Source organism: Tamandua tetradactyla, chromosome 5 (genome assembly GCF_023851605.1).
Source record: "Tamandua tetradactyla isolate mTamTet1 chromosome 5, mTamTet1.pri, whole genome shotgun sequence".
Taxonomy (NCBI): domain Eukaryota; kingdom Metazoa; phylum Chordata; class Mammalia; order Pilosa; family Myrmecophagidae; genus Tamandua; species Tamandua tetradactyla.
The window spans coordinates 25,591,252-25,619,240 of NC_135331.1; the positions used below are offsets into that span (position 1 = coordinate 25,591,252).

General features: G+C 54.6%; 1 protein-coding gene across 3 annotated transcripts in view; it reads right to left on the reverse strand.

The window, feature by feature from the left end:
* Window positions 1-27,989, reverse strand: part of CABIN1 (calcineurin binding protein 1) — a 135,636-nt gene that overhangs the window by 92,597 nt on the left and 15,050 nt on the right. For all 3 annotated transcript variants that reach the window (XM_077160200.1, XM_077160198.1, XM_077160199.1), the window contains exons 3-17: window positions 27,759-27,851; window positions 26,553-26,666; window positions 24,058-24,192; window positions 23,049-23,229; window positions 19,805-19,934; window positions 18,364-18,513; window positions 15,462-15,748; window positions 13,915-14,083; window positions 11,302-11,438; window positions 10,637-10,854; window positions 9,322-9,400; window positions 7,781-7,968; window positions 6,662-6,814; window positions 5,315-5,509; window positions 515-757 (exon numbers count right to left, since the gene is read on the reverse strand). In XM_077160200.1, the coding sequence (XP_077016315.1) occupies window positions 515-757; window positions 5,315-5,509; window positions 6,662-6,814; window positions 7,781-7,968; window positions 9,322-9,400; window positions 10,637-10,854; window positions 11,302-11,438; window positions 13,915-14,083; window positions 15,462-15,748; window positions 18,364-18,513; window positions 19,805-19,934; window positions 23,049-23,229; window positions 24,058-24,192; window positions 26,553-26,666; window positions 27,759-27,851 (2,472 nt within the window). The remainder of the gene's footprint in view (window positions 1-514; window positions 758-5,314; window positions 5,510-6,661; window positions 6,815-7,780; window positions 7,969-9,321; window positions 9,401-10,636; window positions 10,855-11,301; window positions 11,439-13,914; window positions 14,084-15,461; window positions 15,749-18,363; window positions 18,514-19,804; window positions 19,935-23,048; window positions 23,230-24,057; window positions 24,193-26,552; window positions 26,667-27,758; window positions 27,852-27,989) is intronic.

Sequence of the window (27,989 nt, forward strand, 5' to 3'; positions counted from 1 at the left end):
GGGGCAGGGTGACGGTGAGGGAAAGGAGACACCCAGGCTGGAAACAGCCACGAGTGGAGGCAGTAGGACACACTGATGGGTGGAGAGCGGGTGCTGGGGAGGGGAGAGCCAGGCTGGCTCAACGAAGAATCAGGACATGGTGCCACTGCTGTTCTCTGCCACAAAGCCTGCCTGGGTGAGGTCGATGCTGGGATGAGCCCTCAGCCAGAAGAGCACGTCTGTATAAAAACGGGGAACCCCCCTGGGCCAGGACAAGGAGGGCTGGGGGAGGGCCCTGGGCAGGGGCCTCCCGCTCAGAGCCGGTGTCCTCACCTCCAGGCCTGATGGTCTGGAAGGGTGCAGCCCATGGATGGCTGCTCACTGCCTGAGCCCACGCAGCCCCTTGCCCTTACGTTTCTGTTGGAAGCAGCCAATGTACTTGTTTCATGCTCCTAACTTCCATGGCTCACCGTGGAAGCCAGTGGAGCACTGCACAGGGGCCTGGGAGAGCCAGAGCGGGCTGGGGCCAGGGTACCTGGATGAGGTTGCCAGTGAGCCGGGCCAGGCCTGTGGCGGAGGAAGAGGCCTTGAGGATGCTGCCGCCGCTATCAGCAGAAAGCGCCTGCTCGATGCCCAGCAGCAGCTGGCCGACTGTGGCTGCCCACTCCTCCTTGGCGGCCGCCTCACCCGCAGTGACCATCTGCTGGACCGCCTCATTCAGAGCCACGTCAGAGCACTCAAAGCACTGCCGGTGGTCCTTTAGCCGGAGCAGGGAGTCCTGGGCAGGGAGAGGCAAGGGGCATGGTGGGCAGGGCAGCTTCTCAGGGGCTCACACTGCTCCTCGGGCTGAGGGCGCCCTCCAGGACAGGCACGTGCTCCATACAGCCCGAAGGCTTCTGTGGACACACACGAGGATGTCCATGGTCACAAGGGGATACTGCAGTCACAGCAGCAAATGCCATCAGCCAGGGGGCTTCCAGAACGTGCTCAGCCTCCATGCCTCAGTTTCTCCATTTTTAAGCCAGACATTGGGAATGAGGACATAAGTAGCCACAGCCAGGCAGAGAGACTCCAAGCTCTGGGTGGGCTCCACGCCCGGGGGTGGGGGCTGCCTCTGCCTACACAGAGTTCCTGCCGGGTCCCACATGGGGTGCCAGGGCCCTCACAGAACCCACCACCACCATCAGTCCTGGGGCAGCCACCGCCCGGGAGCACAGCCTTGCTCTATGAACCCACAGAGGTCCAGAGAGGACTAAAGAGACTTGTGCCCAAAGGCCACGTACAGACGAAGCCACACGGGGCAGGCCCAGCACGAGTATGACAGCAGAGGTCTAGAGCCATCCTCAAAATCCTATACATTATTTAAGATCCTTCCACGTGGCTCCAACCCCCTTCTCCTAAGAGCAAGCGAGGTCCTCCAGGAGAAGGGCAGCTGCCACCTCACCCACGACCTGAAATAACAGTCGCTGAGGGCACATTCTGTTAAATGAGGTCTCCCAGAAAGGAAGGACAGCGAGACCATGTTTCGGAAAGAACTTCATCTGCATACCATTTTACCCCACTCCTGAAAGCTGCATTTGGATCCTGTCTCAGCTACTAGCAACTTCATTTCCTATATATTGAAAGCCCAGAAAAGGGAAATTTCTGGAAAACTCTAATGAATAGAGTAGCTTCAACAGTTCGCACTGAACAAACAAGTCTGCTCTTAAGCATGACAGAAGGCAGGGATGTAGTGTCACAAGCTGGGCTCTAGTATCAGAGGCCCCAGTTCAAAGCCCTGCTCTGGAACAGCCAGTTGCCAGAGCAAGGCACTGACCCCTCTCTGCCTCGGCTGCCTTAAGGTCCCCAAGAGGTCCCGTGAGCTTCCAATGAGCTCAGACACACCCTGTTCAGCACAGGCCCGACGGTGCGAAGAGGCCTCAATATACCACCCCAAGCTGTTTATGCTATTTAAAAATCTCCCCTTTGGAAGGCAGTGCTTTGTGCAAAGCTTCTTTTTCTGCCCTAGAATAAAACCCACTTCCACAGCCTGGATCTCAGCCTCTTTCAGCACGGAACCTGCTGTGTGGGGAAACACAGCCTGCCATGAACTCACAGCCCACCGAGGCCTGCTCGCTAGGCCAGCAGGGAATACCTGCTGCTGCCCCGGCCAACTCTGCTCTCGCTGCAGACAAGGCCGCCCACCTGCCTCCCCATGCACAGCACACTCCCCGGGTGAGGGAGCGGCAACATCTGATGCCACTGCAGAGTCTGAAGACAGATCAAGACCACCCTCCTGCCAGGAAAACAGACACATGTTTCTTTGGAGAAAACCAGCGTCCATAGGCAGGAGGGCACTGGAGGGCGAGGAGAGCCTCCCAGCATGGCTCCGGAGCCCAAAGACCTGGCTGGCCATTCCTCATTTCTAGGAGGAGAAAGATGGGTGAACTGCACCTGCAGCAGAGTGGCCATGAAGGTCAGGAGAGGAAGGAGCTGGCCACCAGAGCTCTGCCATGAGGTCAGCCCTACAGCTCAGGCCAGAAGAACCTTTTAAAAGGCAGAATAGCTGCCAGCATGTAAGATCAAGTCACCGCAGGCTGTGGGCCACATGATCATCTACCCCAAAAACAAAACAAAACAGAAAACTGCCAGAAATCAAGAGAATTCACGGAAGTGGATAGATTCAAAATAAACATGCAAAAATCAATACTTTGCCTATAAGCTGGTAACATACAGTAACGTAAGTTACAATACATTATACTGTATACAATATAATGACTAACAAAGACATCCTGCTCAAAATAGCAACCAAAATTCAACCCGACAACTGGATGTGAGTGGCTGGAAGCCCAGGAGAGGCACTTCGCCTGAAGGGAAAGGTGCATTCTAGAGGGAGGAGCCCAAATCCGACTCCCACTCCAGAAGGGGCAAGGTGGACGTCCGCCAAAAAACACGATGCTGCAGGGAGTAAGCGGAAGGCCGTGTGTGTTCCATGTGCTGGCGTGCTTCCTGCCTGCCTCCCCATGGGGATCAGGTCCCCCAGAACGGGCCTTCTCTCGTCCATGGCTGGGCCCTGTAGGGACATGGTACATCTTCTGGAATGAGTGAGTGGATGACTGTCGTTTTTTACAGTCTTGGAAAGTTGGTCTAAACATAAAAGCAATGACCAAAATCACAAATGTTTGAAAACATCAAAAGACTTGACAACTCATAAAAATTCAGAGCTTCTGTATATCAAAAAAAGCAAAGGAAGCTGCAATGAAAAAAGCCAACAGTAAATGGAAAAAAAAATCTGCAACATGTGGTGAGAAAAAGGAGAGTATACTTTAACATGTAAAAAGTGCTCCGAATCAATAAAAAAGCACCATCTTATTAGGAAATTGAGCAAAATTATGAGTGGCTTATTTCCAAAAAGCAGGAGCTTCCAGGGCCCTCAGGGCAGCCTTTGCCAGCGCTCGGTGTCCGTGTTTGTCCCAACACCCACTCTGCCTGCCACGGGCATCCGGCCACACCCACAGAATAGCGTCTTCCAAGGACAGGAGCAAGATGAAGTCTGAGCCACGGGCCATCCTACAGAGGCCTCCTTTTCCCTCCCAATGCGCTCCTTGGGTGCAGCCTGCTACCCCCTCCACACACAGGCCTGCAGGGGACTGCCAGGGGAGCTGCGGTCCAGAGACATCTCACCTCCTCTGCCAGGAGCTGGAGCCTCCTGCTTTCTCTCCCTCGCTTCCATCCTTCCTTCCATTCAACCTTCCATCCTCCCTTCCTCCCATCCTTCCTCATTCCATCCTCTCTTTCATCCTTCCTTCCCTCCTGTGCTGATCTGAAAGCACTGACTACCCCAGAAAAGCCATGTCCTTTAATCCTGATTCAATTTTGGAGGATGGAAACCTTTGATTAGATTGCTTCCATCGAAACTGACCCACTCAGCTATGAGTGTGGCCTTTTAACTAGATTACTCTATGCAGATGTGACACACCCAATGTGGGTGTGGCCTTTTGATTAGATGGGGATGTGACTCTGCCCATTCAAGGTAGGTGTGATTAGTTTAGTTTATTGGAGTTCTTTAAAAGGGGAGACATTTTGGAGAAAATACAGTTGCTTCAGAGCTGACAGATGCTGATGTTTGGAGATGCGTGGAAGACTGACACAGAGAACAGATGCCTAGACATGGGCAGAGCCCAGCAGACATCGCCATGTGCCTTCCCATGAGATGCTAACAAGCCAGAAACCAGAGTCGTGTCCTGCAGGAGCTAAGTAAAGGCCCACAGACACCTAGAGAGGAAACCACTGGCATCAGAAGCTGGAAGCAACGGAACTGGGAACAAGGACCAGCAGATACCAGCCACGTGCCTTCCCGTATGACAGACATCAGCCTTTCTTGAATCAAGGTATCTTTCTCTGGATGCCTTAGTTTGGACATTTTTATGGGATATCCCATTCCCGGGATATTGCATTCTGGCAGCATTTAACAAACCAATATACCTCCTCCCTTCCTTTCTTTCCAGAACCACTTCTTTCCTCCATTTTGGCCAAAGCTGAGATGTCCCCATTTGTTCCCACAGTCTTGCCTTTCAACTATGTCCCAGTTCAAGTAAGTTAATAATTAGAACGCCTCATGAAATTTGAGTGAAAAAACTGGGAGAACACTGGCTTGCCTTCCAAATTTCAGGGCAGGACCCTGGAATGTGAACATAGCATGGTGAAGGCGTGAACCAGGCCATCTGCCCTCTCTCAAGCCTGGCTCCGTGTCCGGGGCTACACTCCCAAGGAGAGCAGCCACAGTGACTGCGACAACCCCACAACGGACCCCCGCCCCCCAAGGACAGCTATAACCCACTGTGTAGGGGAGGAAGCGAGGCCAGTGCGGTGCCGGCACCTGGTCGAGTCTCGGCAAGGGTTTATTTCTTGAAGTTTGACGGTGGTGAGCCTTCGAACATGACTGTGAGGCGCTTTTCCTTCAACAAGGCAACTGGACATGAGCATTTACTTTAACCTGACTCTTTGTGTCATGCAGATGTTTCATTCATTTTGATACCTACTCAATCCTTAAATTCAGAAGCAATTTTAAAAAAGCATCTGAGTGAACAGACAGACAGATGGGGAGCCCTTGACGTGCACACAGGGCAGAGTTGAGTGTAGGACTCCCCTTGAGCCCTGAGAACCTGGAACCTGCACACCTTCGTTCTGGCTTCCCTGCTGTGACCGGATCCTCTGACGCTGTCCTCCAGGATACTAAGTCATGCTCCCACTTTTCTAAGCTATGTGTTTTCGGGGTGCCCCCAATACCTGCAGAAAAAAACCCTACAAACCAACCACAAGGGTGAGATGGCACAGGGGCCAGGGCAGCACACACCTGCAGCAGCAGCAGCTGGGCCGGCCTCTCGGGGATGGAGGTCATGAACTCCAAGTGCTTGGCCCGGTCAAACCCACTGGCACACAGGGTGGGCCGGAGCAGGTGCACGACGGCCTTGTAGTCACCGGCTTCGTACAGCCGCTGGATCTCCTCCAGGGACTGGCAGCGCTCCAGTGACTTCAGGTTCTTCTCAATCTGCAACAGGCCGGGACTGTTGGCCATCTCCTCCCACCTTTCTGGAGCCGCCCCACATGCCTCCATCAGACCAGGTGGAGAGGACACAAATGAGAGACTCTCTAACAAAGCTGGGTTCATGTTACAAGTGCAGACTTTTCAAACTATTTCTATCAAGGTCATGGCATTCAAGTCTTTAAATATAAACACACCAAAAACCCTGGAAACTATACCAGAAGCAGAGGGGGTTTCCAGGAAAGCAGCTGATAGAATGGCGGAGCAGGCTGGCAGTAACAGCTCAGCAGCTCACACACCGGGAATCACAGAGCGTCAGCAGGTCAGAGCCCTCACAAAGGCCCAGGCCAGAGGACCCTCTCCTCATGGAGGCCCGGCACGGCCCCCCTACCCCACCCCCAGCACGGAAACAGCAGGAGCACCACACTCAACTTTACTCAGACTATGTGAAGAGTTCAAAGGTTATGTTCAGCCAATGTGAGCCCAGCATGGACATAGCACCACGGCTGGGTCTGAGGATATATACTGAGAAGGCCACCAGGTGGGAGCCTGGCAAGAGGCCCCTGCACACTTGCCCTGCCCTGATCTGCTCTGGCCGACACTTCCCTCCATGCCCACTGGGGCTGCTGACATGCTCAGCCCTGAAGACTGAGGAAGGGTACCTCTAAGTGGTGCTGGCAAAGTCCTCCCAGCCTGTTGCCTGCAGGCCCAGCCATGCTCCCATTGGGAGGAAGCTGGCTCTCCTAGGCCTTGCCATACCCTCCCTGGGGAAGGACAAGGGCCATCTGGCTGGCATCCTGCCAAGAGCCCTGCTCAGCACATGGGCACACTCTGGTTCCTTGGGGACAGGTTAGCCTAGCCTAACAGGGCCAACCCAGAATAAATCTGTGGCCAAGGAGATGGCACAAGGAGACCCCTCTCACCTCCAGGGAGATCATAGACCAGAAGGAACCTCCCTCACCTCCTCCAGGGAGACCACAGACCAGAGGGGATCCCTCACCTCCTCCAAGGAGACCACAGGACAGAGAGAACCTCCCTCACCTCCTCCCGGGACACCACAGACCAGAAGGGACCCCTCACCTCCTCCAGGGAGACCACAGACCAGAGGGGATCCCTCACCTCCTCCAGGGAGACCACAGACAAGAGGGTACCCCTCACCTCCTCCAGGGAGACCACAGCGTCATTGTGGAGGTTGGGCAGCCGGATGACAACGGCCCTTCTCTCAGCCCCTGCCTCAGCTTGGATGGTGGGAGCACTCCGAAGCATTTCCGTGCAGATGTCATAGTTCTCCAGGGCTTGCTCCATGTCGCCCTGGGCAAAGGGAAGGGGCCAGCAGTATGTGCCAGGGCCCGACAATCTCCCAGGACTAGGCACCAGGAGGGCAGGGCTTTTACCCCTGAAAGGGGCCTGGTGCAAGCTGGGACTCAAGAAATGTTGGTTAAAGGAATGAATGAATACATGAATGAGTGGCTCACATCAAAGTGCCCAGGGGTGGTCCCACTGACCCCTTTGACAGTTGGGGTCCCTGAGGCTTCTTGAGTGAGGCCAAGCTCTTGCAGGCTGATGAACAGTGGAGTCAGGATTAGAACAGGGTCTGCCCCAATTCCAGAACCCATAGTCTTCCCCTCAGAAGGAACGGCTGCTCAAGGGCCAGGTGCACCTGGCATGCCGTGTGTGGGGTGCTGGGTGCCAACGTGTCCACCCTGGCCCTGCCTCAGGGAGCCGGGGCAACACGGGCCAAGCTCCCAGGATAAGCCTTCCAATAACGCACACAGGAGAGGTGGCTAACTCCCTTTAGAAAACTGGTACGCATTCATTCACTCGCTCAGGCTCTCAGAGAAACATAAGCAAAGGATCAAGACCCCAGGGCAACCTCAAGTTGGGGAGCCTCAGGGGGTCACGGCCAATCCCTTCCAGAGCTCTACAAGTGTGCCAATGAACTTATGACAGGTCACTTGGGTTTCTGAGATTGCCCAATCCCACCCATTTCCTGCTCCCTCAGGACAAGTCCACAGCCTGGCAGGTGCTGTACCCACATACCCACAAGCACATACACACACGCACACACCTTCACACAAGAAGGCACAACCATACATATAGACACACATGCATTGGCACACACGTAGACGTGCACCCACATGCCCCTGCACTTATGTGCACAAATAGGTATGCAGACACCCACCTGCATGCCCATGCCCACACGCATCCCTCAACCAATGCATTTCCTTCCCTTCCTACTGGATGCCGGTTGCCCCAGCAGCTGCCCACGGAACCCACCTGCAGGGCCAGAAACCGAGCCTTCAGCCAGTAGACGCGGACCACAAACTCCAGCCAGCCACCCTCAAACAGGTCCCGCTGGGACGAAGCAAACGCCAGCTGTAGGAGGTCACCCAGGAAGTGGGCTCCTGGGAAATCAGGCCCAAATCTGCCATTCACCGCACCAGCAGGGCAATTCCGAGGAGAGACTGCAAACCAGGCAGATGGGGCAGGTCAGCTTTGGGCACAGGGTACTGAGCGCCAATGCCCTCTGCCCACCAGCCCCCCCAGTCTCAGGTGCACCCTGGACCCTCTGAGCTTACAGCCTCCCAAAGGGCAGGCCTAAGAGAAGTCACATTAGTCTGACGGAGAATAGAGACCTCAAGAGCTGGAGGGGCCCAATTTTACAGACTGACCCTTGAGCATGTATTGGTCTCACCGTGTGATGGTTTAAAGATCAGAAGGATCTATTCTATCACCTAGACAAATTCCCGGGCACATATACAATGTCAAGGGGCCACTATGAAACTGAGACCCCTCCTCCTTCAATCCCAAGGAAATTAAAAAAGCAGGCAGATGTCTCCCTTTCAGGACTCAGCTGCTGTTTTCTACTCCTTGAGTAGATTTCTACTCCTTGAGGGATTTCTCTGGGGTGTCCGGGCTTTTCCAATTACCAGGCTTTTCCTGGCCTGACAAGTTGTAGCACAATGAAAAATCTGGCTGGTCTTTGTCCCTAAGTTCTAGGGAGGAAACTTCTATCTTGTAGGGCTTTCCCATGTTGGGAGCATCTTAGGTTACAGATTGTATGTTAAGGAGATAACAGAGTGGCAGCCACACCTGTGGCGCAAACAGGCGATTGGGGATAAAGTTTGAGCCATATTCTATCAACCCACCCTGCCAACCTCTGGGAGGGGAGGGGCTGCAGGCTGAGCTCAACCATGGGGACACTGACTGTCCATTTGATGTTTACAGAGGGAGACCCATATAAACTTGGGGCACTCAGAGACCAACAGAGCTTCCAAAATTAAAAAAAAAAGGAGGGTGCCGCATGCGTTCTGACTCCACGTGGTGACCCCCCCCAGACCTCACCCTGAGTCCCCTCCTTTAGGTGCTTCTCATTTGTATTTGTTTGCCATAATAAATCTATAATTGTAAGTATAGCATCTTCAGTGAGTTCTGTGAGCTATTCCAGCAAGTTACTGAAACTAAAGGAGTGGGGTGGGAACCCCTAAAGTTCTAGCCATTTGGTCTGAAGTGTGGGTGGCCCAGGAACCCCCCAACTTGCAACTGGTGCTTGCCAGGCAGTCTTGCTGAGGAAGGCCTTGAACCTGTGGGTCTGGCCTGGCTCCAGAGAGTCCTCAGAATTGAAATGACTGAGTTTCTGCAGTTGGGTGGAAGCTGTCATGGCGGCTATACAAGTCTCTACAACCCTTTACATGCGCCAACCCAGGAGGCATGCCCACTGCAGGTGCAAGACAGTTCCATAACTCAGCCTCCACCCTCCCACTTCCTCCCGGTTGCCAGGGGTTCAGAAAATCACTCCTGCCCCAAAACACGAGCACCTGCAGAGCTTCTGCCTTTGGTCAGCAGCCACTGGTCCAGCTGGAGCTCCATGCAGGAGAGAGACATCAACATCATGTCCTACAGGACGGGCACAGGAAGGTCTCGGCCAGGAGTCATGAGGGAACTACTCTAAAACCCACTGTGATAAAAACCTCATTCTCCCTTATACCTCCTTCCCATTTCCTATGAGAGAGCGTGACAGCCTGTGGCAACTGGTCCTACATCAGGATGAGCTGGTGTGCAGAGCCCTGAGAGACTGGCCTATGAAGAGGCAGCCATCACCTGCCCAGCACCCGAGGGCAGGCATGTCATTCCCAGTGCACATGAGGAAGGAGGCACCTGCCAGCATGCACAGCTGGGAAATGACCCCTCTGGTCTGCTGGAGCCCAGAGCTATCGCTGCTCCATTGCTCCTGGCCCATGGGCAGAAGGGGCCAGGAGGCAAGACCAAGCTGAGAGGTAGGAAACCCAGGCCAGTCCGTCTCAGCAGAAGCTGCATGGCAGGGAGTGCTAACCACATAGCTCTAAGGACCTGCCAACCCCGAGCCCCTCCATCTTCTGTGCCTCCAGCCAGAAGGCCACCTGCCCTACAACGCTCCCATGCACTGTCCTCAGCAATAGACCTCCAGATGCACCTGGAGAAAGGGCCCATGCACCCTGTCCCAGAGCCTGCACCCAGCAGAAAGAGGCTGGTATGAGGGGTGGGAGGGGGCAAGGCTCTTGGCTCCATTCAGCAGGATCTGAGACTCCTCCTCAGCCCCTGCCCTTCTCTCTCACCTGTTAAAAAGCCACTGACAGTTCCTGGCACCTCCCACATAGCCATCTGCTTCCCTTTCCCCATCCTGCTTGCCCAGCTCTCCTTCAACTCAGTAAATGACTGCAGGAGGCTTCTCTGTGGCTCATTCTCTCCCCTTAATCCCCATCCATTCATCTGATCAGCTCAGTTCCCAAATCTCTACTCACTGCCACTGCCAGGCCCAGCCTCCACCACTGCTCACCTCGCCCCAGCCTACTAACAGCTCTGCTCCTCTTGCAACCCCTCAATGTGTCCTCCACTCAGCTACCAGGCACTTTTCTAGGCACAAACCGGGTCCCATGGCTTCCTATGTCAAAGGCCCAGTGGCCCAGGTGCCAAGCCCACAATTAGACCCTCCCTGGGAAGTCCTGGCCAGGCCCCACCTCACCTTGCCCAGATGTCCCACCACCCACTGCCCCACACTGGCCCCACCTCACCTTGCCCAGATGTCCCACCACCCACTGCCCCACAATGGCCCCACCTCACCTTGCCTAGATGCCCCACCACCCACTACCCCACCTTGATGTGCTGGTTGCTGCAGTCCCGAAGCAGTGGGTTGGGCAGGCTGGCACTGTGCCTCCTCCAGCTGTGGTAGATGTTGAGCACGACCTCTGACAGGCCCAGAGGCCACCTGAGCAGGAACTTGTGGCCCATGCTCTTCAGGTAGCGCATCATCAGCTCCAGGATGCCCCCGTTGGTCAGGTTCGCCAGCAGGAACTCGTGCACGTCCTGCTTCTCTGCAAAAGGCAGGAACGGAGACAGCTTGGTCCTTCCTCCAGCTCCCAGATCCAGGGTGCCCCAGATCACATCACAGGGCTGAAGTAGTCACACAACCAGGGTGCAAATCCCAGCTCTGGCATGCAGCTCCCAGCAGGTCTCTGTGAACCCCCACTCTGGGTGTGTGTGTGGAAGGGGGGAGGGTCACACCAGTACAATCCGCAGAGACCAGCCTCTGAGTCTGGCCTCAGGCAGACACCCTTCAAGCACAGCCAAGAATAACACAGGCCTGGACAGCTCAGAAGCCCCTCCAGGGCAACCCAGGAGCTCAGGGCCAGGAAGAATCTAGATAGCCCCACTGCCATGCTTTAAAAAAGCACCCCAGAATCTCCCAGAACAAAGTATAAGCAGGTCCTAAGAGGACAGGAGAGCTGCCAACCGCGACTGCTCTCCTGCTGGGCTCCTACCGGATTCCATGAACGTGGCAGAGTCGAAGGGCAGCCGATGGGGCCCCAGACTGGGGAAACTCTCCAGCCTGGCTTCTGCCTGCACGTCGTAGTTGTTAAAGGCCTCGTCTTCCTCCTCGGCGTCCAGCTTCCTCAACCTGCATCGAACACACCAGAACTGCCACAGCCACACACACATTCAGACCTGAGCATATGAATCCTTCCTACCAGAGAAACGAACTCTGAGCCAGAAAAGGAGAACCAGAAAACTAACGGGGGGGGGGGGGTGGTCCGTGATGGGGGGCTCACACAGATGGCCCAAGCTCTTAAGGATGGCCTGAGTGCTGTGCTGGGCATGCCATCCTCTCAGAGGTTCACTGGGGACCAGCGGGCGTGCGTCAGAGCAGATGGGCAAGAAGGCATCACCATCCACAGACCCAGGCAAAGATGACAGAGGGCCCAGCAAGAGCACTGTGAAGGAGGGTCCTGGAGGATCCTGGATAACCTAGGGAAGTATCAGAGAAGAGAGCCGGCTGGGCCCTTTGCAGCGCTGGCTGCTGAGGGAACCTGGCCACAGATATGGCCTATTAGGCTCCAAAGGCAGGTGGTCCTGCTGCGGTCAGGTGCTCTGGGCCTGTCACCTCTGACATGTGGTTATGCCAGGGCAGTCCCTCTTGGCTCCTGTCCTCATGCCACCAGCTGCCTCTGCTGCCCAACACAGAGGCTACCCACAGGGGTGGGGCTGGTGGCAGGGGCTGGAGTCCAGGACTCCAGAAGGTGCTGCTGTGTTCTGGGGATGCATGAGGAGATGAGAAGTCTGTGCCCTCACTTGTTCATTCATTCCTTTGGCAGACAAGCACGGAGCATGTGCTAGGCCCCTTGCCAGGCACCAAAACACAGCTGTACAGGGCAGGCCCTGCCCACAGGAAGCTTATGTTCCAGTAGAAAAGACAAACAAGCAGGTACATACACAAATCCAAACAAGGATCAACCATAGGAGAGTGGTTGAGGCACAGAAGGGACAGCTGCAGTAGAAGAGGATCAGAGAAGGCCTTGCAGGGGTGACACACTGACACAGGATGAGAAGGGACTGGCCATGCAAAGCAGCAGGACACGACCAAGTGGCCAGGATAAAGGCCAGGGGAGCACCCGGAATGTGCTAGGGCCAGTGGGGAGCCCAGCGTGCAAGGAGGGAAAGGGGGAGGGGTGTCTAAACCTGGTCCCTCCATGGCTGGCTGTGGGCCCGACATCCCCCAGCAGGCAGCACCCTCTCAGTGTACGTTTTAGGCATCCTTGGGGTTCCCTTCAACCCAGCACGTTACAGCACACTTGCAGTCCCGGAGATGTATTCACTTGTTAATCCACGTACACGTTCGGGTGAGAGCTTTGGGCGAGCTACCACATGGCTCTCACCTGACCAGGCAGAGAAGCCAATGTTAAAACCAGCCAGGAATGGAATGATTTCTAAATATTGTGTTAATTTCTCTTTATTCTTTAATTAATAATAAAAAAAAAAACAGCCAGGAAAACAACCGGTAGAATAAAGATAAAAAAGGAAGTAGAAAACGTTCTACATAAAGGACACCATGGGGCCAAAGGGCAGATGGGTCGCTCAGTCCTCTTGGCGTCACCAAGCAAAGCCTGGGCCTCTGGAGAGAAACCTTTTCCTGGCCCCAAGCCTCAGGAGAACTTTGCCAGGAGGCACTTTGCCCCCACTTGGGTCCTTCATCAAACATTTTCTGAGAACAATCTTGATTTCTAAGCATTTCATCTTTTCTGGGGACAGAGAGGCAGCAAGTTAGCCCCAGTCACAGGCGTGGAGGCTGAGGACCTCAGTTAAAAATGGCCTCCTGCCCCCGCGTGACTACCTCCCCACCTCCACCTCCTCCTCAGGCACACGGAGGGGACAGAAGAGGCAAGGACCCATAAGGACATGGCGGAGGAGGCAAGATGAGGTGCCCACCAAGTGCTCAAAGACAAAGGTGATGGACTGGTGGAAAGCAGGGGTTTCTCAGCTGCACTATGGGACAGTTATCCCCAGGGAAGGCTCCAGAATCAAGGGCCCTGAGCCACTGAAGGAAGGGAGAGGGCAAGGACAAAAAGCAGGGGGACGGATAAACATCGGTATCAGGAGACTGGAGCCAGAAGCCCCACCAGCTCTGCTCACAACCTTCCCCCACCCCCAGGGCTTCTCTGAGGAATCCCAAGAGCCAGTGAAACTGCAGAGCAACTGATAAGCCCCTTGCCCACCTTCCTGCAACGTTGCAGAATCCTGTGGGGCCTGGAGGACACCAGGCACAGGCCGGGTCTCCCTGGCATGAACCTCCCGGCACCAAGCTGGTGTCTGCAGGGGAGGAGGTGGGAGCTCACATGCCCCAGCTCTGCGACCCACCCCCATCTTCTGGAAGCAGTGGAAGCATCTGGGTCCCTGGACATGAACAAGTCATGCTTCCAGACTTTAAGAAGTTCAGAAGCAGAGAGAGGTGAGAAAAGCCCAAGATCCTAATCTAGCACATTTGCGCAGAACCCAAAGGGGACGACCAGAGGTGAGAGTGGCCATGGACTTGTTCATGGGGAACCGAAGTGGTTATTTGTGGGTGGTTGGGTTGCAAATCAGAAAAAACTGCACAGTACCTGGATGGCAAGAACTTGACCAGAAGCTCCTGGAAATCTACTTTCTCTTCTTTTTTACATTTGGTGTTTCGGACACGGGCCGAGCGCCGCTTTGCCGTCTCCCCACTCTCTTCCGAAATCTTCTTCCGCTTTACCCCCTTCTTGGATTTATCTCCCCCAGAAATATCACCTTCACAAAAAGTGCAAATTGAAATCGTACAGGGTGGCAGGGGAAGAAAATGCACTACCTGCCCATCGGCCGCCCTTTAAAGCTCTCCCAGCATCAAACCCTTCCTCAACATTAGGAAACTCCCATCTCTCCTTTCTTTAACAACAGAGAGGCCCGAGTAAAGTTAACTTCAAGTCCCTTGAGTCTCAGAGCTTTCTCAATTCACAGGATCTACATGCTAAATCTCACTGGACTTGGCAGCCCCGGCCAGGGCCTCAGCTGACCCCACCCCAGCTGGTCGAAGGTAAGAGCCGCTAAGGAGAAGACAGGGTGAGTGGCAGCAGTGCCGGCTCCACCCATCACCTGGGACCCCTAACACCCAGTGACAACGCGAGCAAGGGAACTGTGTGGATAGAGAGACCACAGAAAGGTAAAACTGAGTAAGTAAAAACATTGGAAACAATAGCCTAAGTGTTCAGTCAGACACTTCTTTAATGCCAAGTTTTGTTTTGTTTTTTCAGTGATAGAGAAATCATCAAATTAGGTTTGGGAACGTTTGTCCAAAATTTGTTGCAATTCCAAGTCTAATGGCAATTTAAAAACAGATAAAATGGTACCAAAATACACAACCACGTAAGGTAGTAAGATGACTGCCTTTGTTTTTTTTTTTTGGTGCATGGGCTGGGAACTGAACCCATGTCTCCCACACAGCAGGCGAGCACTCTATAACCAATTCACCCATGCACCCTGCCTTTATTTCTAAGGCCAAAGACTCAGAAGCAAATTGAGAAAGAAGTTGCTGCATTCATCCACGAGCACCAGCAGCACCCGCTCAGGGCAGTATGAGCACAGCAACAGGCCCTACCCATGGGAAGACCCACCCAGAGGGGACCCGGCCAAGACGGTAGACCCAGGCTCAGAGGAAACTAGCTGCAGAAAGGATCCAACCGCAGAGGGGACCAGCCCACAGAGGGGACAGGCCTACAGAGGGAACAGAAGGGACAGGCCCGCAGAGAGGACAGACCCACAGAGGGGATAGAGGGGACTGGCCTGCAGAGGGGACAGGGCCACAGAGGGGACAGGGCCACAGAAGGGACAGGTCAGCAGAGGGGACAGGGGCACAGAGGGGACAGGCCCACATAGGGGATAGAAGGGACCAGCCTGCAAAGGGGACAGGCCCACAGAGGGGACATAGGGGGCCAGCCCGCAGAGGGGACAGGCCCACAGAAGGGACAGGCCCGCAGAGAGGACAGGCCCGCAGAGGGGACAGGGCCACAGAAGGGACAGGCCCGCAGAGGGGACAGGGCCACAGAGGGGACAGAGGGGACAGGCCCGCAGAGGAGAGCTGTGGGCTCTGCAAATGGTCCCCCCAAGCCCTGAATGCAGGGGGCCTTCTCACCCATGGAGGCACCCGCATCCAGCAGGCTGGGGCTGTGCAGTGGGAAACTGGCCGTGGGCATAGGGGCATAGGAAAGCACAGGTTTGGCCATGGCCATGGCTGGGCTTGTGCTGACAGGGCTCGGCGGGACCACGGTGATGGGCGCGACAGCTGCGGGACATGCCAGGTGCTGGGGGGGCTCCTGGTAGTCAGACAGGTCAATCCTCTTGCCAAGGCTGGGCCGGGGTGGCTCGCAGGTGGTGAGGTGGTTGTACATAGCCAGCAAACTCTCACCGAGACACTTCCAGCTGCAGGGAGAAGCCAGCACTAATCAGCAGTTGCCAGGGTGCCCCAAGCACAGGGCCAACTGGCCTTGGGCAGAGCCGCTCCCGGGACTGCAAGGTCTGAGGGGGGGGTGGGGGTAGCCAAGGTTTTGTCATCCTTCTTGGGGACAAAATCTTGAGGCTGACACAGCTAAAGGTGGAGCAGCCCTACTTGGAGTAGGTGCAGGCCCCCTGCCCCACCCAGCAGAAGCTCCCGAAGCATCAAGGCACAAGGCATCTATGGATTAGCCCATGAGGTTAGAATTACTTCAAAACTCCTTCCCCAGGAGGCTGGACCTTTAAAACACCTATGGCATTTCTTAGACTCCCCAATGATCTGGTTTTGGGGGCCCAGGACATGGTCCACAGGGGATGAACAGGCCCTGGGCAGGGCCTCTCATGAGCAGCAACTTCATGGGCCACCCTACAGCAGGGCAGGGCCTGGTGGCCAGCAAACTAGGACCACTGAATTCTGGGCAGTGTGGTACGTTCTCCTACGACGTGCTATGTTACGACGTGCACTGTTCTCTGTTCCCTATTGCATGCTGCGTTGTGCTGTGTCATGGCATGAAGTGGTGTGACATATCTGCCCATCCATTCCTTAATGGCTTCCCATACCCTCAGACTAGAGCCCCAAACCCTCCCCAGGCTTCACAGACCTCGCGGCAGCCCAGCCGGCAGCCCCAGGCTCAGCTCACAATACCCCGGCACTCCACCACACCTGCTTTGGGTCAGTTCCTTGCTGAAAGTCCTGCTCCTGCACAGCCCAGGGCCTTCCACAGGACTCCCACTGCCCACCCCAGTCCCTCAGCCTGCCCGCACTTGCCCCCTTCAGAGCGTACCACACTCCACCACGGTGTGGACCCCTCCTGAGCCCCATTGCTGCGCACCTGCCCCGTGCTGCTCGGCAGCGAAGCGCCTGCCCCTTTCCCCAGGTGACAGATGCCCACCGCGCCCCTGCCTGGGATCACTTCCCAGAGGGAGCAGACCCAGCAGGCCTAGCCCAGAGCCAGAGCCAGGCATAGAGCCAGGCATATAGCCAGCCCCCAGCCACAGGCAGAACAGCACAGACGTGATTCAGCATCCAGCAGCTGCCCCGGTACAGGCTCCTAGGTAGGGAAGGGATTTCTCACCCACCTTCCTGCCCTCACGGAAAGCTGCACCTGCACAGGGAAGAGCAGGATTCCTGGTGGCCCCTAAAAGCTGCACACACAACCACGTCTCATCGGTCTTAATCTTGTCCGAGCCTAGGAGGCACCGACTATAGATCTGGGGCAGTAAACTGTGACCCACAGCGTATCCTGTACAGCCCAGGACCTAAGCCGGGCTTCCACATCTTTCAAGGGGTCCCCAAAACACTAAGAATATAGGGCAGGAGTCATAGAGGCCCAGGAAGCCGAAAGCATTCACTCTTCAGCTCTGTACCGGAAAGGTCTGTCAACCCCCAAAGTAGTCAGTGGCTATTTTTAAAGCTCCACCCCTTGGGTTCCAGACAGGGAGTCTCCACCCCCTTCTTTTAGTAAGCCAAACCCACCCTTAACCTCCAGGCCACACCTCCTCGGTCCACCTTCACTCCTCTCTGCTCTGGCCTTCTGCACCAGGAAGGCACCCATGGTGCCAGTTTTCTGCCCTCTCTCTTGCAGGCCTCATCACCACACCCTGCTCGCCTCCCCCACCATCATGCACTAACAGTGGGGGGCCCAGGGCCCTCTATGGCCAGGTGCCCAGGCTCAGCCAGGACTGGGGTGCTGGCCCAGAGGACACAGTATGAGGATTCCTGCCCAGGGCCCTGAACCGGCTGGAAAGCAGCCCCACCTCCTCAACCAGCCTCAGGGCGAGGGTGCAAACATCCCCCGAAGCCTCAGCAGGCCTGCACTGCTGACTGGGTGCCAGGCTCAACAGCAGCCCCGACCTGTGGCACTTAATTGTGACAGCCCCACAAGCTAGGGATGGAGCGCTCCCTGCTGGCGGACAAGGGAGTGGCCGTGGCCTCCCAGGGTGCCGCAATTCCTAGGTGTGGGTGTGCAGGGCTGGCCCCAGGCCTGTCTGCTCCAGGCAGGGGCTCTGGACCACCACATGACAGGGCCTTGGCCTGTGAGAAAGGGATGCTACCAAGGCACAGAGTTCAAAAGAGTAGAGTCAACATGGGAATTTCCAAAACTGAAACTCCAGAGCTCACTAAGGGCTAAGCTACCCCACCCCGGTGGGCCACCCACACCAACTGAGGTCCCTTCTCCAGTGCATGTGCGTGGCCCAGGAAAGCATGGACTCGAGAGCCACCCTGGCGCAGGCTCCAGGCCCCCCATTTCCATTCCACTGCCAGGACACCAGGTTTACTCCTGTCACATGGTCGGCCAGGTTTAGCTTCCAGCCTCTCTAGGTCGGGCAGGTTGAGGGGGGTGTGCAGAGACTGGCAGGCAGCTGTGTCATGAAGGGTAACCGTGTGCTGAAGCACATGGTCATGAAGCACATGTGCTGCCCCAGCCCTCAGCCAGCAGCGGCCCAGCTCTCAGCACGCCACCCACTGGGCGGGGCCTCAGGTATGCGCCCTCCCAGGTAGGGGTGGGCTCCCGCCTCGGGGCCCAGAGGCGCAGGCCTACCTAAAGAAGGGGATGGGCTGCACCAGCTTCAAGTCTGGCTCTTTCTCCCGCACGGCCAGCGCTTGCCTCTTCTTCCGCAGTCCCAGGGCCTCGTCCACGATGGCCTGTGTCTCAGCCGTGCTCACCGACACGTCGTGGATCGACAGATCACTGTAGGACACGGCACAGGGAGAAACTATAGTGTGACAGCCAATGCCAAGGCGGGAAGTTTACTGACAGGGATGTATTTAGTTTAATACCCTTTAATCTGTATTGATTCTGCCTACAAATAAAATAACCACTTAAGTCTGGCCTCAGAAGGGCATTAATTAGTCTTCTGAGTGCCAAAGTATACTAGAAATGACTAACACCCTTTGTTCCTTCTACAGTTCAACAGTGAGCCAGGAAAGGTTTTTCTGACATAATAACAGTTCCCCAGTCATGTCCAAGAAGCCACAGCAAAAGAAAAAGTCTTGTTCTCAATTCTTTACAGATTAAAGTTGATTTAAAATGTCATCATCCCATGCCACCCAGCCTAACAGTCATAGGACAAGCCAAGTTCACCCAAGTCAACGGTGCCCCTAAACACAGGCCACCCTCAGGTGGCTGCCCACAGACCACCCTTGCGTGAGGCAGCTGACAGCCCCTGCCCCCCTGCCAGACTGTCCAGGACATCCCAGCAGGGCCAACCCATACAGCCCCTTGCTTACGGCTGTACCTTCCTGTCCCACATTTGTGTCATTGGGCCCCCATGCCCCCTGAAGGCCAGTTCCCACAGGACAGTGAACAAGAGGCAGAGTTTAGCAGGGACTAAGCCTGGAGACAAGTAACCACTAACTCTTCCAAGAGAAAGTTGCAGAGGCTAAGAAGACAGCGGAGGAGAAAAGAATAGAGAAGAGGTGACCAGCCATAGCTAGGCAGGGTGCAGAGGTGACCCTGGAGCTGGACCACGAGGTGGTGAGGGAAGATGGCATCCCTGGGCAAGAGCACAGCACAAGTGGGCATGGGCACCAGGCAGTGCCCAGTGGGACGGACCCGGAATCTGCTGCAGACCAGATGCCCAGCTCTCACCAAGGGGCTGGGGGGAGCATGGGGGGAGGAACATGTCCCTGCCATGGGCCTCATGCTGGCAGTGAGGCAGGGGAGGTACACCAATGGAGCTGTGGGGGGCACTCTGCCCTTGCGCAGCCCTGGGGCCCCAATATCAGGAAAGGGGGATGCAAGCAGTGAGGAGGCAAGCTGGGTAGCAGGCTATTGCCAGCACCCAGAGGAGGCCTGGTGAGACAGTGGGGAAGGGAGCAGTTGACAGCCTGAGGAGCATCTCTGAGATGTGGCCTGGAGTTGAGCAATAACCGAGGCAGAAGCAGAGCAAGTTCTGTGGGCGCGGGGTGGCAGGGGCTATGCCAGGAGGGTAGGACCCAAGAGCACATGCTCGCAGCCCTCGGGCAAGCACGGGACCTACCATTTGAGAAACATTCGGAGAGAGTCCTTCCGGAGACACGGCTGCTCCTCAAAGATCTTCTCCTTGAGAACCAGCCCCTTGCTGTACCGGCAATCCTTCTCCAAGGCCTTGCAGATGAAGTACAAACACGCTGGCAGGGAAAGAAACAGCTCATGACTCCCAAGGCTGCGTGCTGAGACCTTGCGAGCCAACACCAGGGAAAATGTTCCGACACTGGGATGAAAGAAGTGCGCGGCCGACAATAACGAGGCACACCTGAACCAACTCAGTCAGAAGCAACGTCGGAAAACGAGTAGCTCCCGAAGCAGAGGGGCGATGCGAAGCAGGCAGACAAACACATGGCTGAGGGTAGCCAGACCTGAGGGCCTTCCTGGAAGACCACAGGCCTTTCACACGCAGACCCCAGCCAGCAGCCCAACTCTAGGAATTGCTGCAAAAACCCCAAAGGGCCACAGGGATTAGCCAGGGGCTAAGTGGACACCTGGAAACCAGCTTCATCCCACAACAGGAGCCTTGGCAAGGAAAGGGGACGGTGGCGTGTGCTCCTGATGGAGAGGTGATCATGGGGCCACAGAGCAGGTGGGCACGCCATTCCACCTACACATGCACAGAGCAGGCCGGCATGCCATTCCTTTTGCTTCCCTGAATTTTCTACTTTTTTCCTACTTGTGCGTTCTTGTTTTAAACCGTTCTTACAAAACACTGTCACCTGAAACGTAAAATGTGCACACAGGTCCTGTCCATGCAGTGATGAGCCTCCTAAAACCAAGCACCGGGAGGGCCTGTGTGGACACAGGGTACTCCAACTGAGGCCACAGTGGGGGGCAAACTAGCACCCTGTGCTTCTACTATCAGAGAAAACCGGGTGATGGGGGCTCTCTAAGCAGAGCTGTGACTGACTCTGAGAGACCTTGGCACGGCTGAGCAGGAGGAGCCCTGATGGCGTGACTGCCTTGGGCCCTCACCAGCGGGGGGCCACAGGTCCCACCAGGGACATACCGAGTGGGCAGCCCCACTTGCTTGGGCTCTGGGACTGCTCCTGTGCCCTGTGCTAGCCTCCAAATTGTTACATATAACCCTCCCGTCCAAGAACAACCAGCTAAGGAGGAGCCAGGGTCAGGAGTAAGAAGCTGAGCTTGGGGGCAGAAAGCCTAAGGAGAGAAGGAAGTGACGTGCTCCCAGGCTGCAGTGGCAGGACAGGGCCAAGCAGGGAGAAGGGTGGCCTGAGCCTGGTCAGGGCACTGGGCAGAGAGTACACTCTTGGGGTGCACAAAGGCCGGACAACTGGTGGGCAGGGGAGGAGGCTTGTCGCAGCCCAGCGCCTGATGTGCCAGACTCCAGAGCAGCCCAGCAAGCCCATCAGCCATTTGACGCATGACCCAAAGGTTTCGGCCTTAGGCCGTGGACGTGGTTTCTCTGACCATGAGGGAAGCTCCAGAGAGAACCAGGCTGGCTTCTCTGAGCAGTTGGAGAATTTGGCTCTCGGCAGGTCCATCAACTGCAGGAAAGCTCAATGTGCTAGCTGCACTGCATGTCCGTGGGAAAGCCTGAGAAAGTCAAGGGAACAGGAAGGGCTCAGCCTGCCTCAACCCAGTGGCACTCAGCCCTGCTCATCTGAGACTTGTGGGACACCACCGGGAGGCAATTGAGCTGCTGCTTTCGCTTTGGGTTTATGTGAGCATAACACCTATCGGGGGCTCTCTAGACATCATTTCAGTCCCCAACCTTATTTTTCTCCATGAGGACTTAAGTTTATGAAGCAGAACTTCTAACAGGAGGGAGGGTGGCTGGGGAAGGAAGGCTGTACACACTGAAGACTGTCACCCTAAGGGGACACCCAAACAAGCCTCCAAGGTCAAACAGGAAGCCTCTGGAAAAAGAAATTTCTAGCATCAAAATGGAGGCCCCTGGAACTATCGCATGCTGCTAGTCAGAGTGAAAAGTGGGGCAACTGACAGAACGAGGGCCTACGTCCACAAAGGATGCATACAGGGTTCATGGCAGCCTGAGTTGTAAGACCACAGATCTGGAAATAACCAGATGGCATCCTCAGGCTCAGTTATGCAGATTCGTGGAGTGGCCACACAGTGACAAACCAAAGGAGGCTTGTTGTAGCTAGTGCCCGATGTGCTCAGACAGCATGCAGCCGAGGGGGTGGTGGGATGCACAGGCACAGGCTGAGTCCACCCACAGGGAGCGCGACCCTGGTGAAGCACATCCTGGTGACTCACGGGTGCACTTGTGGCCATCCCAGGGTGGGAGTGGCAAGGAAGGACCTGAGGCAGCCTGCCTGCTGGGCCATGGGCGTCCTACACTTTCACCTGTCTTCATGTGTGCCAAAGACAGCCCTGTCGGCCTCAGGCCTGTGCCCTTCACTCTCTGTACGTTTTGCCTCAATTAAAAGCACTGGAAAGAGGTTCTGGAGAACAAGACTTGGGGGTGGGAAGGGTGAGCAGGGCCCAGTGCTTCTCAGCACGATCTTGGCACCATTAGTTTTTGAAAAAGAAGAAAAAAAGCCTCTGCAGGTCAGTCTTCCAGTATTAAACCTTTAAGGTGAAAAGTGCAGTTTCTGTCCTGAAAAGAGCGCTTGGGCTCTACTGGCTCTGGCGCACCTTCAACACACGGGAACCTGTCGCCCTGCTGCACCTGGCCAGCTCAGCCCTGCACACCCACCACACTCAGCCTTGCCCACCCCTGCAGGCCAGCCCCATGCGAGGCCGAGGACCCCCAGGGCCAGAGCCCAAACCAGTGCCTGCCTCAGGACCAATGCACAAAAGGGGAAGACATGTTCTCTTGGAGCAGAGGGCAAGGCCAGGGCCAGGGAGCTAATGCAAGTGGAAAGCAGGTGAGGACTCTGCTCAGCAGAGACATTTCCAAAGGCACTGCTGTTCTGCAAAGGAAAAGGCCACCTCAAGAGGCAGCAAGCTCCCGAGCGCCAAAGAAGTCAAGATGCATTGTCGTCTGTTCTCAAGGTACAGAAAAGGGCTTGGGCTCAGGTTGGGATAAAGCAGGAATGAAAGGAGCAAACCACAGCAGAAAACACTCAGGGAACACTTGACATATTACTGCAAAGCATGTGCTAAATCTCAGCTGCACAAGAAAGACAAACAGGATAAAGCAAGGAAGCAACACCCCTGTTCCTGATAGTTTGGCAGAAAAGTGGGCTAGACAGCTTGGCTAACTCTGGCCTCCGGCTCACCCGTGCCACCCTCCCTGCCCTCTGCTGCGTCCGAGTAGGACTCACTTGTGTAATCGCTGAGGGTGTACAGGACAGTGATGAGGTTGTCTAAGCAGGGCCAGTGGTCAGGATTGCACCGCAGCCCTTCCTCAAAAGCATGGCGAGCCAGGGGCACCTGGATGAGCCTTAGTGCCACGTGTCCAATCTTATACCAGAGGTTGACATCCGTGGAGTCCAGCATCACCGCCTGCAGTGGCAAAAGCAGAGGACACGCACACACTGGCCCCGCTGAGTGGGTGGTCTTGGTGACGGGAGAGGACACAGCGGTCGCCCCAGCCACTCGACTACCCAGAGAAATGGCAGAAAGCAGCAAGACTATCTTAAAAGAGACCAGCAAGGTCTCCCCATCTTGCCTGGAGTCAAATAGGTTTCCAAGACCCAGCCGTGGGATTCTAGAAAGATCACATACCCTGAAGACAGAAGGCCTGGGCTCCTATCCCTGCTCCAATACTTATTAGCCACAAGATCCTGAGCCTTGGTGTCCTAAAAGAAGAGACACCTTCCCTGCCAGGCTGGGTCCTGAGCCTGTGTGGAAAGCATGTGGCCTGGGGCCTGGCACTGCCGAGACACCCAGAGGTCGCGGCTGCAGCAGCGGAAGCCAGGGCAAAGATGGTCTGAAGGAGTATGCACTGGGTACCAAGGGGCAGCCTCTGCTCTCTCTGAGCACTCTTGATTACCAACTTGTTGAGGTTCCATAACCACCCTCTTTGCTTTTACTTTTCCCACTGTCTGGGCACTGACCTGGAGGCACAGAGATTCATAACCTTGCCCACAGCCACGCCCACTGCGTGGCCGGTGGGGACTCACACGCAGGCCTCCACACCCGTGCCTGCCTCAACCTGTCCTCTCTGCTACCCCTCTGTACATGGTTACCCCGTTCTGATGGTGGCCTCAGGAAGGGCAGTATGGTGATGCACCGCTACAAATTCTTTTGGCTGGTGAGACCACAGACTTGCTCCTCTGGCAAGAGCTTCCAAATCCACTGAGGAGGTGTGCCCTGCCAAACCGCACCCACCTGTAAGTACAGCTCCATGGCTGTCCCCAGGTCCTCTCGCTGGGCGGCCAGCTGTGCCAGGTTCTTATATGTGGAATATTTCAACATCAGCCCAGGGTGCTTCAACCCCTCTTTCTCATCTCCAGACGAAACCGCCTATGCATGGAAACAGAGGAAGAGAAGTGCAACAGCACTGAGAATTAGCAAGGCTCTATATAATAACAGTTAAAGTAACTGAGAAAGAGATCAGGCCTCAGAGTTTAAAACGAAGTCAGTCTGGCTGGGTCTAAGGTAAAGTAGAATGCAGGGTAAAAGATGATAGTGTATGTATTCTAGACCTTCACCTACAGTATGAGACCAAAGGCAGAGAGGTTTATTATCTCTAGAACCTAAATTTTCTGTCACACATAATCTAAATCAACCTGTTTGGAGAGCTTATTTAAAGCCAAACTCCTGGAGTTCATATATACATATATACATGCCCTTATGAAACTCATTTCTGTAGTGGAGAAGCTAAGACTGTCCATAACGAGGCCTAAGAGAAACCTCTTTTGTTGCTCAGATGTGGCCCATTTCTCTAAGCCCAACTCTGCAAGGAAAATCATTACCCTTCCCACTTTGTGGGACAGGACATCCAGGGGTAAAAGTCTCCCTGACAATGTGGGGCATGACTCCAGGGATGAACCTGGCCATGGAGAATCAACAATGCCTTTCTGACCAAAAGGGGGAAAAGAAACGTAATAAAATAAGGCATCTATAGCCAAGAGATCAAATACAGTCAAGACTATTCTTTTGCAAGCTTCAGTTAGTGGTACTAATTGCCATGGTTTGCTAAACCCCAATCAATATCATTCTTGCAGATTCTTAAGAACACCTAGGCATAGAACTGAAACTCTGTTTCCTGCACTAAGTCTGCTTTCCTGGAACCTACAATTCCCAGAGGCTCCCTAGGTCAGATAAATCCTGAAACCCAGAGGGACCAGCTTCTCCAAGATTAGAAACTAATTACATCCTGGTATCCTTTAGTGTGGACACCCCTTCTCAACATGCAAAAGAAAGAACGGGCATTGCCCAAAGACCCCTAAAGATTTGGAGAGGGATCAGAGGAGGACGAGGCATAACAGAGAAAATGGGATTTAACAAACGAGTATGACTGCAGAATCACTATATTAATATTCCTTCCAGCCTCCAGTGTTTTAGAGCAGCTGGAGGGAAAAATCTGAATTAGTGGAATAGTAGTCCATGACAAACTCTGAGATCTGTTCCTTAACTACATATTGAAGTGTGTTTTGAAAATATTGCTTTTTCTTTATTTGCTTTGTATATATATATATTTTACCATTAAAAAGTTAAAAAAAAAAAGCTGTTTCACTATAGTTTTTATGAAAACTCCAAGAAAATCTTCCAACTTGGAAGAAACCACTGACTACAAAAGTTATTTTTTCCCTTACCACAGGATAAAAAGTAAAGTATTTTTCTAAGAGGAAAAACCAACTGTCAAAAAGAAGCTCTCTGGGTGGGCCACGGTGGCTCAGCAGGCAGAGTTCTTGCCTGCCATGCCAGAGACCCAGGTCCAATTTCCTGTGCCTGCCCATGGGAAAAAAAAAAAAAGCTCTTTCCAGGGCCACACTAATTTTCTGTGCCTCATCCTGGGACAGGTGGCTTCCACGTGTCATCCCGTGGGTTTAGAATAGGCAGGTCCCGAAGGACACGCTGCCCTCAGAAAGCATCCCTTGACTAATCTGAGAGACCCACCCTGGAGCTGTTAAGGAATTTCATGAAGAAAACTGAAAAGCTCAAATCAAATTTCATTCCATTATCTTCTACTGTCAAGTGGGTTATAATACAGGAAGGCCCCCAAGAAAGGGCTGACCAGGCTGACCGAGTTCCCTGACCCCTCCAGGGTGTGAACAACGGATAGGACCTATGTGAGTTAACTCGATAGAGTGCAAACCCAGCCGCATACAGCTGCCCCTGAACTTATCGGCCAGTTTAAGCCTCACTCTCAGCGGGAGACGAAAGCTCACCCCAGGCAAGTAGCCCCCAGGATATTCCCTGGCTGAGCTGTACACTTAGGAGTTAGAGCGCCAATACCCCTCCCTAAGCCGCAGTTTCCATGCCTGTAAATGGGGCCAGCACCTCCTCCACTACTTGGCAGGTGGTGGTGGAGATTAAGTTATGATGACAGCTAGCACTTACCAAGAACTTAAAAGACATACTAAGGACATTCTTTTTTTTGCATGGGCAGGCACTGGGAATTGAACCCTGGTCTTTGGCATGGCAGGCAAACTAAGGACACTCTTTATGCTTTACAGGAAGAACTCAACCCTCACCACACCCCTACAAGGATGGTGCTCTACTACAGGTGGGGAAACTGAGGGTGGAGAGGTGAGATGACATGCTCAAGGCTACCCAGCCAGCACTGGGGGAACGGAGGCGGGACCCCAGGCCACCTGGCTCTGAGCCCACATGCTAAGTGTCCCACACCCCCTACCCCACGCCTGCTGGCACCTCACCTCCCGCAGCAGGCGTGCCTCCAGGAGCTCATGGTAGGCTCTGGCAGACTCCTCGAACCGGTCATGTTTCTGCAGGTCCAGGGCCCTGTGATACAGGGCAAAAGCCTCTGCTTCCTGCAAAACCAAGACAGGAGACATTTTCACACAGGGCAGAGGTCTGTCTTAAGCCTAAAAGGGCATAAGGGGGACTGGAGCCATGGTCATGTTAAGTGGCAGTTGTACCCTCTGTAGTAGAAAAAAATCCTAACTCTCCAACTGCCAACAAGCTCATCGCTTAGACAGGAACACGCGTGTGACCCACGAGAACTTCCCAAGGAGACTTAAGCAACACAGGCCCAAATTAGTTAAGGGACGGTAAAAGCACTGAGGCCGGGACGTGGCCCTTTCTGGATGAAGCCAAAAGGATGGCCGTGACTGGACAGAACACCCAGAGGCTCTGAGAGAGGGAGGGTGCTCTCCAGTACTTTCCACCAACAACTCTAACCTAGGTGGATCAAGCCCAGGGAAGGCTGGGGCGTCCTCCAGGTGGGAGGGACCCCGGACAGGCCAAGCCCAACCGACATGCTCAGCAGACCAGGGACAGCTGACTTCTGAGAGAGGGCTCCAGAACACCCAAAAAGAGGAGGTGTAGGCTTATTCCAGGGAAAGCAAAGACGGGGCACAAACGCTTGTTACTCCAGGCTAGGACACAGGTAGAGCGATACATGGATGGCAGGAAGGAAGGCTGAAATGGGAGAGATGTCAGGACTCATGGTAGAGGAAAAATCAAGTGTCTAGAGAGCTGAGGTCAGAGCTCACTGACCTTCAGCGAGAAAATCCCAGCAAGGGAGCACCCCTCCAAGAACTCACCACACTGAAAATGAGACCACCGCACCAGAAAACCCCAAAGCACCTGCCACGATCAACACCCTCCATTGGCACGCTGTGCCAGTTCCCAGGGCCTGCATCGAGGAGGGGCCATGTGGAGAGCTGGTGCCAGCCGGAGGAGAGGGGCCATGGGCTGAATTGCCCTCACATACCCTCACAGAATAAACAGGACTATCTCCTAAGTAAAGCAGGTTTAAACCAAGATGAAGCGCTGGCCATCTTTCCAAATGGGCTTCTCTAAAATCCCAAATGGATGCCCCAAATGCATTTAACAGAAGGCTCCAAGTAAAGAAATTACAAGCATGGTCTACCTGCAGATGAACACCACGGACTACGTACCTGAGCTTCCTTCGTCTGGGTTTTGTGGCTTTTAAAGCTTCCTTCATGATCATCCTCAACTGTGGAGCTGGCATTTAAGGCAGCAATTCGAATCTAGAATTAGGGGTCAAAAAGAAGAGAAGAACTGCTTTTACATGAGATGCCACTTGTCTCATGCACAACCCACAAATGAACATAAGTCTCATTCAGCATCTCATCTGGTCTGCCTTGGAAAGCTGTGGCCATCTCAGA